Below are 18655 nucleotides of genomic sequence, written 5' to 3' on the forward strand. Positions count from 1 at the left end.
TTAATAAACAGAATCCAGCAACCCAATTAAAGAAGAATTTATACCCTAGCTCATCATTACCTAAAGATAAAGACTGAGGGAGAGGATATCTTTTATATCAGAATGGGATAGCCCCTTATAAACATACACACAGAGACTTCCCACTGCTTTCCCTTGGCTAGAGTTGAATCAAGTGCCCATACTGTAGTTGCAAGGAAAGCCAAGAAAAGAAAGCAATTTGGTATTTTCAGCCTGTACCATGGAGGTAGGCTTTTCTGGCAGGGAAGCCAGTTGAAAGAATGGCTGTCATGTAGGCAACTAACAATGTCACCCACAGTCACTGTATCATATCTGCTCTTCGTAAGTATCTATCCTCCCTGTCTTTTTGTTCTTTTTCCTACTACCACTTCTTTAATCAGGACCTCATCCTTTTTTTTTCCCTTCGACTATTACAAGAACTCTTGACTGTTTTTCTTGCTTATGATCTTCTTTCCCATTCAAACTATTGTCTTAGTGCTTATAATAGTGGTCTTCCTAAATTGCAAATATGATTGTCACTTACCTGCTTCCTGTCCTTCAGTGGCTCTGTAACAAAATTTTAGAGAGGCATCTAGAGCTCTCTGAAACCATATGCTTTTAAGCCAAACTACCTGAGTTTGAGTTTGAGCTATGCCAGTTATTATTAACTGTGTGGCCTTAAGCAAATTACTTAACCTCTCTGTGCCTCAGTTTCCTCATCTGTAAAATGAGAACTAGTACCTGCCTAGTAGAGGTGTTCTGAGAATTAAATGAGTAAATACAGAACATGAAAAACACAACACTCCCCTGGTACATAGCAGATGCACAATAAATGTTTGCTGCTGCTGTTATTATTGTTGTTATTGGTTACATGCCAACTGAATACTGGAGTTTTTATCTGCATTTCTTATTTCTTAGGTTTTTCTCTTAATCAAATTTTTAGCACTGAAAGTTAAATATCTTCTCTTGAATAGGAGCCAGAAGCTTTTGATAGATGTTTGGTGCCTGAAGATTTATGCATTGGTCACACCAACCTCTCTTAGCTTTAAAAATTCTGTTTATCCCAAGAAATGGGACATTTTCTGCTGCTTATAATTTTACTGCCTGAGTGTGACAGACGGTCTTCTGCGTACACAATAATGTGTCATTTCAAAGCTACCTCACACTGTAATTTTTTGGAACGTACTCTAGGTGACAAGTAGTGATCCGAACTTAAGCTAATGTTCAACCATGCATGGTACCAATGAAATAAATCAACTTAAGTGACAATTGGTTGAACAGATACAGTGTATACACATCTCAGTTTGCTAGCATGCTGGCAGTGACAACTACATCACTTGCTCCTCTGTCTGAAACATTAAAAATTTGGAAAAACGTGTCTTTGAATCAGAACAGTAAGATATTTCAGATAAGTTTTTAACATAAATTGTGAAATGTTAATGGTTTATTCATCCCAAGCATTTCAGTTACTCATGATTTGCTTGTATATTTTGCAAAGAAGTTTCAACTTGGGCTGTCCTGGTGGCATAGCGGTTAAGTTCGTGCGTTCTGCTTTGGTGGCCTGGAGTTCGCTGGTTCAGATCCTGGGCGCAGACCTACTCACCATTCATCAAGCCATGCTGAGGTGGCGTTCCATATAGAAGAGCTACAACTCTACAACTATGATATACAAAGATGTACTGGGCTTTGGGGAGAAAAAAGATTAAAAAAAAAGAGGAAGATTGGCAGCAGATGTTAGTGCAGGGCCAGTCTTCCTCAAAAAAAAAAGAAGTTTCAACTTTATTCAGTAACTCTTAAGGACTTATTTTTTTGTGGCATAATATGCAGTAAGATTTCTGTTATATGATATTGTTAGGGAACAATTGATGATATCTGATTATTTGAAGCCAGGGCTTGAACTCCAGTGGTTTAGATTTAGAGGGTTGTGTTCTTAAGCACTGTATTATAATTTTATAACATGATATGCCAATTAAAAATTAGTTTATTAAAATAGTGTTGAATATAATTTAAACTTCAAAAAATTTTCATCAAAATGTAACATATGCTTTGTGGTTAAAAAACAAGAACGCCTTCCCTACCTCTAATCCCACTCCCCAGTGACACTTTTAACCATTTTTTATTTCTGCTTCTACCATTGGTAGTATTTTAACTTCTTTAGACAATATGATTTTACTGTCTGTTCTTAATTTACCCATATTTGTCGTTGGTTTCCCACTATAAAGAAGAGAAAAGATAATTTAACCCACACATCCTGCTCTTCCATTTTCTCTTTGCCCCTTCTCCCCCCGGACTTTTGGAATTAGATTATTATTTTTAGTTTTTCTGTTGGTTTCCTATACTCATATATATATATATATATATTTTTTTTTTGGTGAGGAAGATTGGCCGTGGGCTTACATCTGTTTCCAATCTTTCTCCTCTTGCCAAGGAAGTTTAGCCCTGAGCTAACATCTGTGCCCATCTTCCTCTATTTTTGTATACGGGGCGCCTTCACAGCATGGCTTGACGAGTGGTGCATAGGTCCACAGCCAGCATGCAAATCCGCGAGCCCCAGGCCACTGAAGCAGAGCATGCATACTTAACCACTACACCACTGGGCCAGCCTCATAAATTTTTTGTTGTATTAATTTTAGATGGTATATCTTGATTCCCCACCATATAAGATAAAAATACTAAAACAACATCTACTCTCTTACCTTCAAACTTATATCAGCTATGCTTTTCTTTTTAACATTATATATGTCCTACAGCCATAAATGGTCTCCTTTTCTTTGTCTTGAGTTTATTATAAAAGAGCTCATTATTATGACTCTTATTATTGTTTAATGTAGAGCTAAGTAATGTGCAATATTTTCTTTTCTTCGAGTGTAGAAATTCATTGATATATTCAAAAGATATTCACTGAGTGCCTGCTGTGTGCCAGGCAATGTTCTAGGTACTGAGAATACAGTGAACAAAACAGACAAAATCCCTGCACAGTGCATATATTCTAGTGGGTGTTAACAAAGAGCAAATATATGTATATAAAGTACCTGGTATATCAAAAGAGAATTAGGTGTGAAGGGAGCGCATGGGAGGTGAAATTTAAAATAGGATGGTCAGGGAAGCCCTCACTGAAAAAGTGACTTTTGAGCAAAGACTCAAAGAAAGTAAGAAAACAAGCATTCAGGTATGTGAGGAAGCAGATTGTAGACAGAGTGGGCAGCAAGTGCAAAGGCTCTGGGGCGGGAGAATGTGTGGTATGTTGGAGGCACAGCCAGGAGGCCCATGTGTTTAGAGCAGATGGTACAAGTAGAGATGAGTTCAGGTAAGTAACAAGGTGCCAGATCATGTAGGTGAGTACTTTTCAATACTATCAGACCTATCACCTGGATTTTTACTACAAATATCTTATAATATTCCTTATACTAACCTAAATAAAATATGTACATAGTATAACCTACTTATTCTTACACAAATATATTAAGAAGAAAAAAAATTTTAATAAAATTATACTAGTGTGTAAATGCTTGGACGAAACTACATTAGCTGACCTAAAGTAGTACACCTTTACATAGAATCACTGTGGTGGATGAGATACCTGCAAATGTAGACTGATGTGATGTGTTGGTAACTCGTATACCACAAGTGGATTGCAAGTGGTGATGTTATTTTCTGAAACGGCAAACACCTTTTGGTAAAAAATTTTGGTAAAATTCCTACCAAAGTACAGTTTTCCCTTGATTGACACAGCAATTGCATTTGTGCAAAAATTACTGTGTGTGTTTATATGTAAAATGGAGTTAGGGTCTAATCTAAAATAATTACAAGTAAGTTTTTTTTATCTATTCTAAGTGAACGTCATAGAGGAGGCAGAATGTCTGTCATGTATGGCCCCTTGCCCACTACCTACATGTAGTTTTCTCATTGTTACCAAAAAGGCCCCTATACGTTGCCTAAACATTTCCCTTTGAAAAACCACTGGTGTAGGGCCTTACAGACCATTTTAAGGACTTCGGCTTTTAATTTAGAGTGAAATGAGAAGCCATTGGAGAGTTTTGAGCAGAGGAGTAACATTAAATGACTTAAATTTTAAAAGGATCACTCTGACTCCTGTGCTGAGAATCAGCTGTAGAAGAGCAAGGATGAAAGGAGAGAGATTGCAAAATCCAGACGAAAGATGATGGTGGGTTACTTCGGGGTGATAGTAGTGGAAGTGCTGAGAGGGGTAAAATTCTGGACGTATTTTGTAGATAGAGCTGATAGCATTTATTGATGGATTAGATTTGTGAAGTGTCACAAAGAAAAAGAGAAGTCAAGGATGGTGCCAAGGTTTTTGATATGAGCAATGGGAAGAGTAGAGTTGCCATATGTTATTTTGGGGAAGACTGTTGATAGAAGAGTAGAATTGTGAATGAAGGATAATGTCAAGCATTCAGTTTTGATTCTGTTATAAATGGTATCTTTTTAAAATTTTCATTGTCTATTTGTTTATTTGTGTATGTGTGCGAGGAAGATTGGCTCTAAGCTAACGTCTGTTGCCAGTCTTCCTCTTTTTGCTTGAGGAAGCCTGGCCCTGAGCTAACATCTGTGCCTCTGCTTTTTGTATATGGGATGCCACCACAGCATGACTTGATGAGCCGTGTGTAGGTCCACACCCAGGATCCAAACTCGAGAACCCTGAGCCGCCAAAGCAGAACGCATGAACTTAACCACTACGCCACCAGGCCAGCCCCAAAATTTTCATTTTCTGCTTATTGCTGTTATAGAAATACAATTGACTTTTTAAAATTGTCATATTAGTTTCAGGCGTACAACATAATAATTCAATATTTGTATATATTGCAAAATGATACAATCGTCTTTTGTGTCTTGAAATTATATCTAGCAACCTTACTAAACTCACTTATTAATTCTAGTAATTTATTTGTATATTCTTTTGGACGTTCTACTAATAGAATTATATAATCTATGAATAATTATAGGTTTATTTCTTACATTCCAAGCTTTTTAAATTTCTTTTTGTTCCCTTATTGCATTGGTCAGAGCCTGGTGTACAAAACTGGGTAGAATTGGTGATACCAAGAATCCTTTCCTCATTCCTGATCTTATCACAGTTTATCGGATTAAACAAGTTCCCTTCTATTCTTGGTTAAGAAATAATTTTAAAATTATGAATGGAGGGCAGGCCCCATGGCTTAGCGGTTAAGTGCTGGCGTTCTGCTACTGGCGGCCCAGGTTTGGACCCTGGGCGCGCACCGACCCACCACTTCTCTGGCCATGCTGAGGCCGCGTCCCACATACAGCAACTAGAAGGATGTACAACTATAACATACAACTATCTACTGGGGCTTTGGAGGAAAAAAAAAGGAGGAGGATTGGCAATAGATGTTAGCTCAGAGCCGGTCTTCCTCAGCAAAACGAGGAGGATTAGCATGGATGTTAGCTCAGGGCTGATCTTCCTCACAAGAAAAATAAATAAATAAAATTATGAATGGAAACTAAATTTTATCAAAACCTTTTTCTGCACCTATTGAGATGATTATAATTTTTATCTTTAATTCTGTTAGGTAAATTACACTTATTGGATTTTTTGAATAGTCAACCAAGCTTACATTCCTGGATAAACTCAACTTGATCAATATCCATCATGATCAAGTTGAGTTTATTGAGTATATTGCTAGATTCTGTTTGCTAATATTTTGTTCAGATATTTCACAGCTACGTTTTTGAGACAGATTGGCCCGTAAGTTTTTTTTTCTTATAATGTCCTTGTCAGGTTTTGTATTAACAGAATTGAGGCTGGATTACAGTTTTGGCAAGGCTCTGGCTACTTCTGGTTTATTTCCACTCATAGGGCATACTTTTCCATGTGTTCTGGCTGAGAGACTTTGGTGTTCACTGGAACCCATTCCTCTGGTGGGTCGTGAACTCTAATTCTTCACTCCTCAGCAAATTGAAAATGCCAAAAACTCATTCTGTTTAATATGTTCTTCTGTTTCCTGTACTACTTCTTTTTTTTTTTGTGAGGAGATCAGCCCTGTGCTAACATCTGCCAATCCTCCTCTTTTTTCTTTTTTTTTTTTGCTAAGGAAGACGGGCCCTGGGCTAACATCCGTGCCCATCTTCCTCCACTTTATATGGGACGCCGCCACAGCATGGCCTGCCAAGCAGTGCGTCGGTGCCTGCCCGGGATCCAAACCAGTGAACCCCGGGCCGCTGCAGCGGAGCATGCGCGCACCCAACTGCTTGCGCCACTGGGCCAGCCCCAAGTTTCCTGTACTTCTTGTGAATTGGTGGTTTCAGAGGCTTGATCAGATTTAGTTTTGATTTTTTTTTTTTCCAGGAATACTTCATTGGTGGTGTGAGCTATTATCAGAAGGCACACAATACCTGATCTTTTTGTGAACACAGTAGCCAATGATGATCACTGCCTCATTAATTCATTAAGGGTTGCAAAGTGATAATACTCCAATTCTGTCATCCCTTCTTCATTTATCAGCTGTAATATTTCTATGAAGCAAAATTCCCCATATCTACTGTTTGGTTAACAGTGATATAGTTCAATTAGGATAGGCAGGGTAATTTTATTTATGAAAGAAATAATGAACTGTTAGGAAGATCAGGCCTCACTTCTGCCGTAAGCAACATTACCCAAATGGATGACTCTCCCTATTTGATTGAACATTTTTTTTTAAAGAAGGATAACATTAAGTTAATGTATGTAAGAGCAGTAAACTATAAACTCTTGCTTAAATAGAATTGCAGAGGTAATGTGAGATAGTTGAGAGAAGATAGTGAGAGAATTGAAAGAAGATAGATCTACAAGTTAAAAGATCAGAGTTCTATTCCTGGCTCTTTTAATCTACTAGTTATATGACCTTGTGTAAATCACTTAATTTTTTTGACATCTAGTGTCACATTCGAAAAGTGAAGGTTTTTTTATCTAAGTTCTTTTCAGTGTTAAACTTATGTGATTAGATTTAATATATATGCTTAGTTCAGATGACTTGTTCAAATGTAATTGTACTCCAAATTTATGCTTAAAGAATAGCCTATTTTAATTTGATTTAACCACTTTCTTTGATTAAAGACCCCAAAGAAGTTTTGATGTCATGTTCTGCACATCTGCATCCTATATTTGCTGTAAGTGATATATAACATAGGCTGTGTACATGTGGTAATATGCCTTATAGCTTCTTATAAATTAATGATTATTATGTCACTTTTTGTTAATGTTGGGAACTGCTGACTGTATAGTCTCTCACATCAGAGCTTTGCATTTCTTCTCATGGATAACATTACCAAGGCAGGAGGAAAAAATGTACTTTTTAAATAATTTTTTCAAGAAAAGAAAAATGACTTAATTCATCTAAGAATGAAATTCCACATACTAGTTTTTCTAAAGTACATTTTTGTGAATAAAAGTCCCTTACTCAGAGGGAATTTAGAAAAGGCATACAGACAAAAGAAGTCCCAGTGTCAAATATTTTAGCCATTAAAGCATAAATCAGCTGCAATTCTTCAGTGAGATAGTGTCTCAGAGAAGAAAACAGACCTCTTTAATAATGTTTATTTCAATGGGCATGTTTTTCTCAGTCGTATTAGACACAAGGCTGATTCCCATCTCCTCATTTCTAAAATAGACTAAGCAGCTAAGAGTCAGTCCATATATGAGACATTTTTGTTCGCTTCTTTCCACCAAGTCTCCCCCCCTACCCTTTTTTCTTTTTTTTTTTTTTGCTGGCACAAATACTCATATGTGACCAGTTGAACTGATCAAGATGTTAGAATAAAATCCCATGGAAACAATTTGAAGCCCTTATTCATTTCTCAGCACCTAATGGTAACTTAGAGATCATAAAACCTGGGCCGGCCCGTGGCTTAGCAGTTAAGTGCGCGCGCTCTGCTACTAGCGGCCTGGGTTCGGATCCCGGGTGCGCACCGACACACCGCTTCTCTGGCCATGCTGAGGCCGAGTCCCACATACAGCAACTAGAAGGATGTGCAACTATGACATATAACTATCTACTGGGGCATTGGGGAGAAAAAAAAAGGAGGAGGGTTGGCAAGAGATGTTAGCTCAGAGCCGGTCATCCTCAGCAAAAAGAGGAGGATTAGCATGGATGTTAGCTCAGGGCTGATCTTCCTCACCAAAAATAATTAATTAATTAATTAATTTAAAAAAAAAAAACAACTAAAAGAGATCATAAAACCCTACTTTCTCATTTTATTATTAATATAAAATGGAAACAGAGATTAAATTACTTGGAGGTAGTGTTAGAAATGAACCTTAATAAAGAAAAAGAAGAAAACACAGATATATAATGCTAGAGATAAGAAAGTGGGGAGACTCAGTCACAGACTCAAGTTATGTGAATACTGTATAGTTTATGCTGATAAATTTGAAAATTTAGATTGAGAACGTTCTAGGAAAATATACGGTACTAAAATTAGCTAAAGTAGAAAAAGAAAAATTGAATAGCTCAATAACCATGAAGGAAATAGAGAAAGTTATTGAAACTGTGAAACTCTCTCTCCCTAAAAACTGCATATAGATAGTTTCACAGGTCAGTTCTTTCAAAACCTCAAAGAATAACTCTTATGCTATTTAACTATACCAGAGCATGTAGAAAAAAAAGAAAAAAAGAGAACGGTTTCCAGATTTTCTTATGGCATTAACAAAATCCTGATGCAACCACCTAACAAGGCTAACACAGAAACAAAAAGAAAACCATAGACCGACTCCATGTGTCAATATAGATGAAAAAGTAGGCAGAAAAATAGAACAAAGGGGATCTAAAAGTATACTAATGACCAAAGTAGGATTTAAGTCAAGAATCCACAAATGATTCAGTATTAGGAAATTTGATATAGTTTGTCACATTGGTGGGCTTAAGAAGAAAGGGACTTTATCATTGCAATGGAAGTGGAGTTGAAGGACTCACACTTCTCAATTTCAAAACTTAGTACAAGGCTGTAATAATCAAAACATTGTAGTGCTGGCATAAGGATAGATGCATAGAACAATGGAATAGAATTGAGAGTACAGAAATAAACCTATACATCTATAGCAAATTGATTTTTGACAAGAGTACCAAGACCATTCAATAGGGAAAGAGTAGTCTCTTTACCAAATGGTGATGGAGCAACTGGATTTCCACATGGAAAAAAATGAAGCTGGACTTCTACCTCACACCATATACAAAAATTAACTCAAAATGGATCAACAACCTAAATATAAGAGTAAAACCCGTAAAACTCTTAGAAGAAAATATAGGAATAAATCTTCATGACCTTGGATCTGGCAATGGATTCTTAAATATGACAGCAAAAGCATGAGCAACAAAAGAAAAAATAGATAAAGTAGACTTCATTAGAACTAAAAACTTCTATGCATCAAAAGACGTTATCAAGGAAGTGACAAGACAACTACAGAATGGGAGAAAATATTTGGAAATCATATGTCTGATAAGAGTCTAGTATCCAGAATATATAAAAAGAACCTGACTTTAAATGGGCAAAGGGCTGGAATAGAAATTTCTCCAAAGAAGTTATACAAGTGGGCAAAAGCACATGAAAAGATACTCAACATCATTAGTAATTAGAGAAATGCATATCAAAACCACAATGAAGTACTGCATCACACCCATTTGGATGGCTATACCTAAAAAAAAAAAAAAAAAAAAAAAAAAAAATAACAAGTGTTGATAAGGATATGGAGAAACTAGAACTCTCATACATTGCTGATGGGAATGTGAAATGGTTCAGCTTCTGTGGAAAGCAGATTGGTGATTCCTCAAAAAGCTAAACATAGAATTACCATATGACTCAGCAGTTCCACTAGGTATATACCCAGAATAATCTAAAATAGGTACTCAGATAAATACATGTACACTCATGTTTATAGCACCACTATTCATGATAGCCAAAAGGTGGAAACAGCCCAGATGTCCCTCAGTGGAAGAATGGATAAACAAACTGTGGTACATACATAACGATGAAATATTACTAGGCTATAAAAATCGAAGTGCTCATACATACTACAATGTGGTAAATCTTGAAAACAGTGTGCTAAGTGGAATATCCCAGACACAAAAAGTCACATATTGTATGGTTCCATTTATATGAAATATCCAAAGTAGGGAAATCCGTAAAGACAGAATGCAGGTTATTAGTTGCTAGGAGCTGTAGAGAGGGGCAATGGGAAGTAAATACTTAATGGGTACAGGTTTTCCGTTTGGTTTGAAGAAAATGCGTTCAAACTAGATAAAGATGTGCTTGCACTACATTGTGAATGTACCAAAATGCCACTGAATTATTCACTTTAAAATGGTTAATTTTATGTGATGTGAATTACATCTCGATAAAGTGTTAAAAATATTTATTATTCAATCCCGATAAATCTTCTTAGCAAAATAGGAATAGCATAATACATTCTTTAAATGATTGAAAAACTATCCCAGAGTCATGCATAATGGTGAAACATTTACATTGGATTTGGGAGGAAGATGAGATAGCTCTTGAGCACCACTATCATTCAACACTGATTTAGAAATGGTGATCAGTACCTTTGGATAAGAAAATAAATAAAAACTGTAAATGTGGGAAATCAGGACAACATTTTTTGTCTTATTTGTTTGTCTGTTTCTGTAGATGATGTCTATCTGAAAAACCCAAGGGAATTAATCAAAAAAATTGTTTACAATGATAGGAAATTTCGGTATTTTGGCTACTTATAAGATATACTGAATTCAAGAGATAGAAAAACCAGTTAGTTTAGTTGGAAAATACTGAGTCTTCTGATTCTGGCAGAATGTGGATTAAGCTAACATAGACATACTCCCAATACAAATATCTAGAAATTTTCTAGAATTTCTGAATTCTAGAATTCAGAATACATTTTCAAACAAACAAGCTTTTTCTCTTAAAGCATAGCTGAACTGTCAATAAAGAAATCTCTTGGGGCCGGCCCGGTGGCGCAAGCGGTTAAGTGCGTGCGCTCTGCTGTGGCGGCCCGGGGTTCGCCGGTTCGGATCCCGGACGCGCACCGAAGCACTGCTTGGCAAGCCGTGCTGTGGCGGCGTCCCATATAAAGTGGAGGAAGATGGGCACAGATGTTAGCCCACGGCCAATCTTTCTCAGTGAAAAAAACAAAAGAGGAGGATTGGCAGATGTTAGCATAGGGCTGATCTCCTCACAAAAAAAAAAGAAATCTCTCTCCAGTTACCAGAAATTAGGAGGGAATTTGAAAGCAAGACAGGAATCATGGTAGCTGATGGAGCAGCCTAAGAGGGAGAGGATTTGTGAACGATATAGATAGCCTTTGGTTTTCACAACCATTCTGTGAAGGTCTTGGACTCATAAAAAGCAGAGAATTAGAACTGAGAACCCAGCATAGAACCAGAACCTTTAATGGTCCTTATAGTCAGTGAAATAGAGAACTAGAAGGAAAAGCAAAAAACAAAAATAGGAAACTTGCCTCTACCCAGACCCTGGGTGAAAAAAGGAGTCTCCCTGGAAAAATTGAAACCATGGACTTGGACTTCATATGCTATAACCTGCATGGTCTAAGAATCCTCAAATTAATAATCAGTAGGTCTTAGGCTACTAGTACATCTGGGGTACCTTTTAGAAGCAAATGTAAAACCTTTCAACAATACAGAATGCATGAAATTCCCTCAGAAAAATTGAGCTTCAGTGAAGATGAACTTAAAATATAAAAAAAGTTGTAAATCCTATGTGGAAATGATCAGATGCTATAAAGGATTATACAATAAAGGGCAAGAGCATTAGCACTCTAAGAACTTGAAATAATAGACTATAGAGGAGATTATAATATATGTATATATAAAATCGTTAGAAACATGAAAACAATGAATTCAAACCATAAGGAAAAAAGACAATGAAAAAAGGAATAGGCAGATTTGACAAAGAATCCAATCTGACCTCCTAAAAATGAAAAATACTGTTATTGAAATTGAATTTAGTGGATAGATTAAATAGTGGATTAGACCTAGCTGAAAAGGGAATTGGCAAACTGGAAGATAGATTTTATGAAGTTACCCAGAATTGAGGCATAATGTGATATAGAGTAAATATGAAAAAGAGATGAAGAAACATGGATGAACAAATTTAAAAGTTTGGTAGCACTAACAGGCCAAATGGAAGCTCCAGGAGGAAATAAGAGGATGAATTCATTCAAAGCAGTAATTGAATCCTCAGATTTAAGAAGCAAATAGGATAAATAAAAATTAGTCTGAGACATCTATGTCCAATTGATTTTTTTTTTTTTTTTTTGTGAGGAAGACCAGCCCTGAGCTAATATCCGATGCCAATCCTCTTTTTTGCTGAGGAAGACTGGCCCTGGGCTAACATCCATGCCCATCTTCCTCTACTTTATATGGGACGCCACCACAGCATGGCTTAACAAGCGGTGCATTGGTACACGCCCAGGATCCGAACTGGCAAACCCCGGGCTGCCGCCGTGGAGCACACGCACTTAACTGCTTGCGCCACCAGGCCGGCCCCTATGTCCAATTGATTTTTGACAAGGGTGCAAAGTCCACTCAACAGGAAAGAATTGGCTCATCAGCCAGTGGTACTGGGACAACTGGATTTCCACATGCAAAAGAATAGAGTTGGATCCCTACCTCACATCATATAAACAATTAACTCAGTGAATCAATGACCTAAATAAAAGAGTAAAAATCATAAAATTCTTAGAAGAAAACACAGGAGTAAATCTTCATGACTTTGGATCTGGCAGTGGAGACTTAAATATGACACCAAGAGCACAAACAATAAAAGAAAAAATAGATAAATTGTACTTCATCAGAATTAAAACTTGTGCATCAAAGGGCATTTTCAAGAAATTGAAAAGACAGCCTATAGAATAACAGAAAATATTTGGAAATCATATATCTGAGAAGAGTTTAATATCCAGAATATATAATAACTCTTATAACTCAACAGTTTAAAGACATACAACCCAATTTAAAAAAGGGCAAAGGATGTGAATAGATATTTCTCCAAAGAAGATATACAAATCGCCACTTAGCACATGAAAAGATAGATGCTCAACATCATTAGTCGTTAGGGGCATGCAAATCAAAATCATGAGATACCACTTCATACCTGTTAGGATGGTATAATTTATTTTTTATTTTGTGTGTGTGTGTGTGTGAGGAAGATTAGCCCTGAGCTAATATCTGTGGCCAGTCCTCCTCTTTTTGCTGAGGAAGATTGGCCCTGGGCTAACATCCGTGCCCCTCTTTCTCTACTTTATATGGGACGCTGCCACAGCATGGCTTGATAAGCAGTGCATCAGTCCATGCCCAGGATCCGTACCCGCGAATCCTGGACCACCGAAGTGGCATGTGTGAACTAAACCGCTGTGCCATTGGGGCCACCCCGCAGGATGGTATAATTTAAAAAAAAAAAACACAACAGAAAATGAAGTGCTGACAAGCATGTGGAGAATGAAACCCTCGTACTTTTTGATGGGAATATAAAATGATGCAACACTATGGAAAACAGTTTGGCAGTTCCTCAAAAAGCTAAACATATAATTACCCCATATGACCCAGCAATTCTACTCCCAGCCGTATACCCAAAGGAATTAAAAGCAGGGACTCAAACAGATACTTATATGTCAGCGTTTATTGCAGCATTATTCATAATAACCAAAAGGTGGAAACAACCCAAGTGTCTTGTCAGCAGATGTACGGATGAACAGAATGTGGTATATACATACAATGGAATATTATTCCACCATTAAAAGGAATGAAGTTCTGATACATGCTACAACATGGATGAACCTTGAAAACTTTATGCTAAGTGAAATAAGCTGTACAAGAAAGGATAAATATTGTATGATTCCACTTATATGAAATATCTAGAATAGATAATTTCATAGATACAGGAAGTAGATTAGAAGTTACCAGGAGCTGAGGGAAGGGAAAACTGGAAAGTCATTGTTTAATGGTTACAGAGTTTGTATTTGGGGTGATGAAGAAGTTTAAGCAATAGATAGTGGTGATGGTTGAACAACATTGTGAATATAATAAATACCACTGAATTCTACACTTAAAAATGGTTTAAATGGCAAATTCTATGTTACATGTATTTTACCAGAATTTTTAAAAATTAATAATGTAATATACCCAAAACTATTCAGTTGTACACTGTAAGTGAGTGAATTGTATGCTATGTGAATTATATCTCAATAAAGCTACTAAGAAAAGTTAATCTGTTTCCCAGACATGTGAATGAAACTGCAGGTATCAAAGGCTAAGAAAATCTTAAAAGTAACTAGAAAGAAAATGACAAATTATATACAAATAAAAATGTAATGGGTTATTAGAATGGCCAAAGTCCAAAACTCTGACACCACCAAATGCTGGTAAGAATGTGGAGCAACAGGAACTCTCATTCATTGTTAGTGGGAATGCAAAATGGGACAGCCACTTTAGAAGACAATTTGACAGTTTCTTACAAAACGGAACATACTCGTACCCTATGACCCAGCAATCATACTCAGACCAAATGAGTTGAAAACAGATATCCGCAGAAAAATCTGCACACAGATATTTATAGCCACTTTATTCGTAATTGCCAAAACTTGGAAGCAACCAAGATGTCCACTGTGGTATGTCCAGACAACAGACTATTATTTAGCGCTAAAAAGAAATGAGCCATCAAGCTGTGAAAAGACATGGGGGAACCTTAAGTGCATATTGCTAAGTGAGAGAAGCCAATCTGAAAAGGCTACATACTTGTGATTCCAACTCTGTGACATTCTGCAAAAGGCAAAACTATAGAGATAGTAAAAAGATCACTGGTTGCCAGAGGTTAGGGGGGAGGAAGAGGTGAATAGGAGGAGCACAGAGGATTTATAGGGCAGTGAAACTATTCTATATGATACTACAATGGTGAATACCTGTCATTATACATTTATCAAAATCCATAGAATGTACAACACCAAAAGTAAACCCTAATGTAAACTATGGACTTTGGGAGATAATGTTTTGTCGATGTAGGTTCATCAGTTGTAACAAATGTACACTCTGGTGTGAAATGTTGATAATGGAGGGAGCGGGGGGAGGAGGGACCAGGCACCAAGAGTGTTTGGGAACTCTTCGTACTTTCTGCTCAATTTTTCTGTGAACTTAAAGCTGCTCTAAAAAATAAAGTCTATTAAAAAGAATATATATACACACATATATGTATATAAATAATGGGCAAAATCAGTTCATAGTAGCAGCAAAAGTTATTAAATACTTATTAATCTAGAAAGAAATGTGCAAGAGTATATTTGAAGGCTACCATAAAACTTCAGAGACATAAAAGACTTGAATAAATAGTATTAGATGGAATGGGTCAATATTATGTTAGTATTAGATGGAATGGGTCAATATTATGTCAGTTTTTCTCAAATTAACCAATGAATTTAAGGCAATCTTAATTAAAATCCTAAAGGTTTTTTTGGGCAGGAACTGCAAAATTATTCCAGAGTTAATCCCCAAGAATAAACATGGGAAATAACCAGGAAAGTTCTGTTGGAGAAAAATTAGTGGAAGTGATCATACCAAAACATATATTAAAATATATTCTTAAACTGTAATAATCAAAATAGTTTGTTATGGTGCCAAAATAGACATATCAATAGAACAAAATAGAAAGTCCAGGATAATGTAATTTTTAAAAATATATATTTGGTATTTCAAGTCAGTGATCAGGATAGAGAGTAGATTAAAAAACAAAGTAACATTTTAAAAACTCGACATATACGTGATAAGGTGTCAAGAATGATATGTCAGAATTTCTTAAAATGTCAGAACAGTGATGCAGATAGCTCAGTTGCTGAGATTTTACCCTTTCCCAGTACTTGATTTTCTCTCCTCATTGGACCAAGAAATTAAGAATATATTATTGGGCTTTGCAAAAAGCCGACTATCAACAGAACATAAAGAAATACTTTCCTTTTTTTTAGGAAGATTGGCCCTGAGCTAACATCTGTTGCCAGTCTTCCTCTTTTTGCTTGAGGAAGATTGGCCCTGAGCTAACACCTGTGCCAATCTTCCTCTATTTTGTATGTGGGTTGCCACCACAGCATGGCCGCTGATGAGTGGTATAGGTCCGCGCCTCGGATCCGAACCCACGAACCCAGGCTGCCGAAGCTGAGTGTGCTGAACTTAACCCCTATACCACCAGGCCAGCCCCACAAATACTTTCTAAGAGCTGAATTCAACCAAATAATTATTTAAAAGTCCACTCATCACTATCTTCTAAGCTGAAAAATACAGCTTTCCAGAATTTGAGTGTGATATGCCTATCGCTGTAGCATCTGACTGAATGATAAAAAGTAGTTTTCAGTGATAAAATACTCTATTATTTCTGGGTATGAATTCAATCTGAACATCCAAAACTATTTAACAGAGCCACCAAACACTTGACATTTCTGACAGCCTGTAATTTTGAATTCAGATTTTTCTAATTTAATAGAAAAAAGAGATAAGCAAAGATGATTAACTGTGGAATCTGTCTTAAAGCTCATGCTATCCCTTACTAAACCAGACACAGATACATTGGTGAAAAATTGCTATCAGTATCCTTTCTTATTGATATGCGTTATTATATAATGTAGTGATTTAAAAATCCTCTGAAAGTTGAGGTTTTTATGTATACTGAATATCCATAGTGGATTCAGTGATGTTGAGTTTGAGAAACATTGCTGCACCACTGTTCCTTGGCTGTAAAACGAGGGAATGGAACTAAATGTGGATCTAGATAGAAAGTGAGGGTTTCGAAAATGAAACTTGTAGCCAAAATTGATTAGATCCATGAGAATCCACAATAGAATATATAAGTATTTATATCTTCTTGGCTTTTGTTTATTCATATTTGCCCTAAAGAGGTTATACTCTTTCAGCTTAGAACTATGTATGATGTATTATTTGATTCACTAAAAAGTGAGCATCCTTGCTCTTTTATATAATATTTATTCAGAATTATAGTTGTTACAATTCTTTAGACACTTAATGATTTTGGCCTTAGTTTATCATCTTTATGATTGATGTCAAGTACGTTGTTACCTAAAGTCCAGCAGTTTCCTAAATTGATTTTAATACATTGATTTTATGCCTTTTCTCAGTATTGGAAAGATATGAGTAAAAATGAAAAATTCGATATATGAGCTTTTTAAGACTGTTCTGGGTCAGGCTGCTTGGATTTCAGCATTTACTAGCTGAATGACAAGGGGCAAGTTACATAAACTCTCTATGCCTGTGTTTCCTGGGGCTCTTGATTATTCTCCTCCACCATGCATTCCCACTTATTTCACCTCCATCTAGGGCCAAATGGTGGGAGATACAGAGAGAGGGGGAAAAAAGCAGAGGAGGGGTTGGCCCCATCTTCCTGGAATCACAGTCCTACTAAACAGAGAGGAAGCTTTCCCTCCCTCAGAGGTGTGGCTCTTGCAGGTTTCTGCTGCTGCTACCACCACCACTACCGTAGGATTTCTTGGGGGCTGGGGTGGGAGAGAACCAAGAAAAGAGAGAGAAATAAAAGGGAAAGGGATTTCTATATTCTCTCTGAGGGTAAGGAGTTCTCTTACCTGGTACTTGAGCCAAAGCTGGAGTACTTTTCCCGGAGTTCTCTCAGTGCCACAGCATTCACTTTTGGATATCTGGCTGCGTTAAGTTCAGGCTGGAGTTACCAAAGAGGAGGAGGGGAGAGGGAGGTAAACTCCCTGCCATTCAGAGATACCTTGAATTCTGGGATTCTTCTCTGATTCATCTTCTACTCTTTACAGAGACCTCAGATAGGTGCTCCATGCACCTACAGGTTTTATGGTTTCATTCAGTAGGTGGGACAGTGTAGAGTATGTTTACTCCATCTTACCCAGAACCAGACCTTAAATTTCCTTTTAAAAGAGAGCACTTGTAATATCGCCACCATACCTTCTGCTTTTCTAACCCAAGACTATTCCCATAATAAGGTACAATTTGAGTTGTATTACTGCCTTGCGAAAGAAAGCTTTATTAGCTCTCTGCTGTGGCTAGGATTCAGTACAGACTCATTTCAGCGTTCAAATTCCCCAGCTGCATATACCTCATATCCCAGCCAAACAGGAATACTTGCTGATATATCCTATTCCACATCTGTAACTTTTGTTAAATTCTCTCTGCCTAAAATAGTTTCCTGACCTTTCTACCTCTTCAAATTCTACACATCTTTTAAAACTCAGATGCACTACCTTCTTAAAATTTGTTTTAGTTTTCTACCCTGCTCTTATGTGTTCCCCATAAAAGGAGTATGTGATCTTTTCAGCCTTTGAATAACTGTTATTTTTATTTGTGTCTTTTTCAATATGTTTGTATATACAGGTATACCTGTGTATATATACCTATTTATACGTATGCATGCACATACACTTCATTTTAGGATTATTTTTATGTTTAGAGATATAGTAACTGTGCCTAGCACAGGCTATTATGCCTCAAATCTGGTAGATTCAGGTAACATTTAGTGTCTACCATGTACTTTTTCACTTACTCCTCTATAACAACTCTTTGAGACATTTATTCTAAATCTCATTCATATGAGGACACTGAGAGTAAGTAAAGTAACATCATCTTAACTCTTCTACAATGACTGTGAGTTTCTTGGGTATAGG

The 18655-nt window shown here is 36.7% G+C and overlaps 1 protein-coding gene across 12 annotated transcripts in view; it reads left to right on the forward strand.

Moving 5' to 3' along the window:
- Window positions 1-18655, forward strand: part of NUMB (NUMB endocytic adaptor protein) — a 159543-nt gene that overhangs the window by 103775 nt on the left and 37113 nt on the right. The window contains exon 1 of one of the 12 annotated variants that reach the window (XM_087448269.1): window positions 6943-7122. The exons of the other annotated variants lie outside the window; for them this stretch is intronic. Coding sequence (XP_087304395.1) covers window positions 7087-7122 — 36 coding nt within the window. The 5' untranslated portion in view covers window positions 6943-7086. Of the gene's footprint in view, window positions 1-6942; window positions 7123-18655 lie in introns of those variants that run through there. 12 annotated transcript variants of the gene reach the window in all.

This window comes from Ceratotherium simum, chromosome 24 (assembly GCF_057802395.1).
Source record: "Ceratotherium simum simum isolate JZ-2026a chromosome 24, ASM5780239v1, whole genome shotgun sequence".
Taxonomy (NCBI): Eukaryota; Metazoa; Chordata; class Mammalia; order Perissodactyla; family Rhinocerotidae; genus Ceratotherium; species Ceratotherium simum.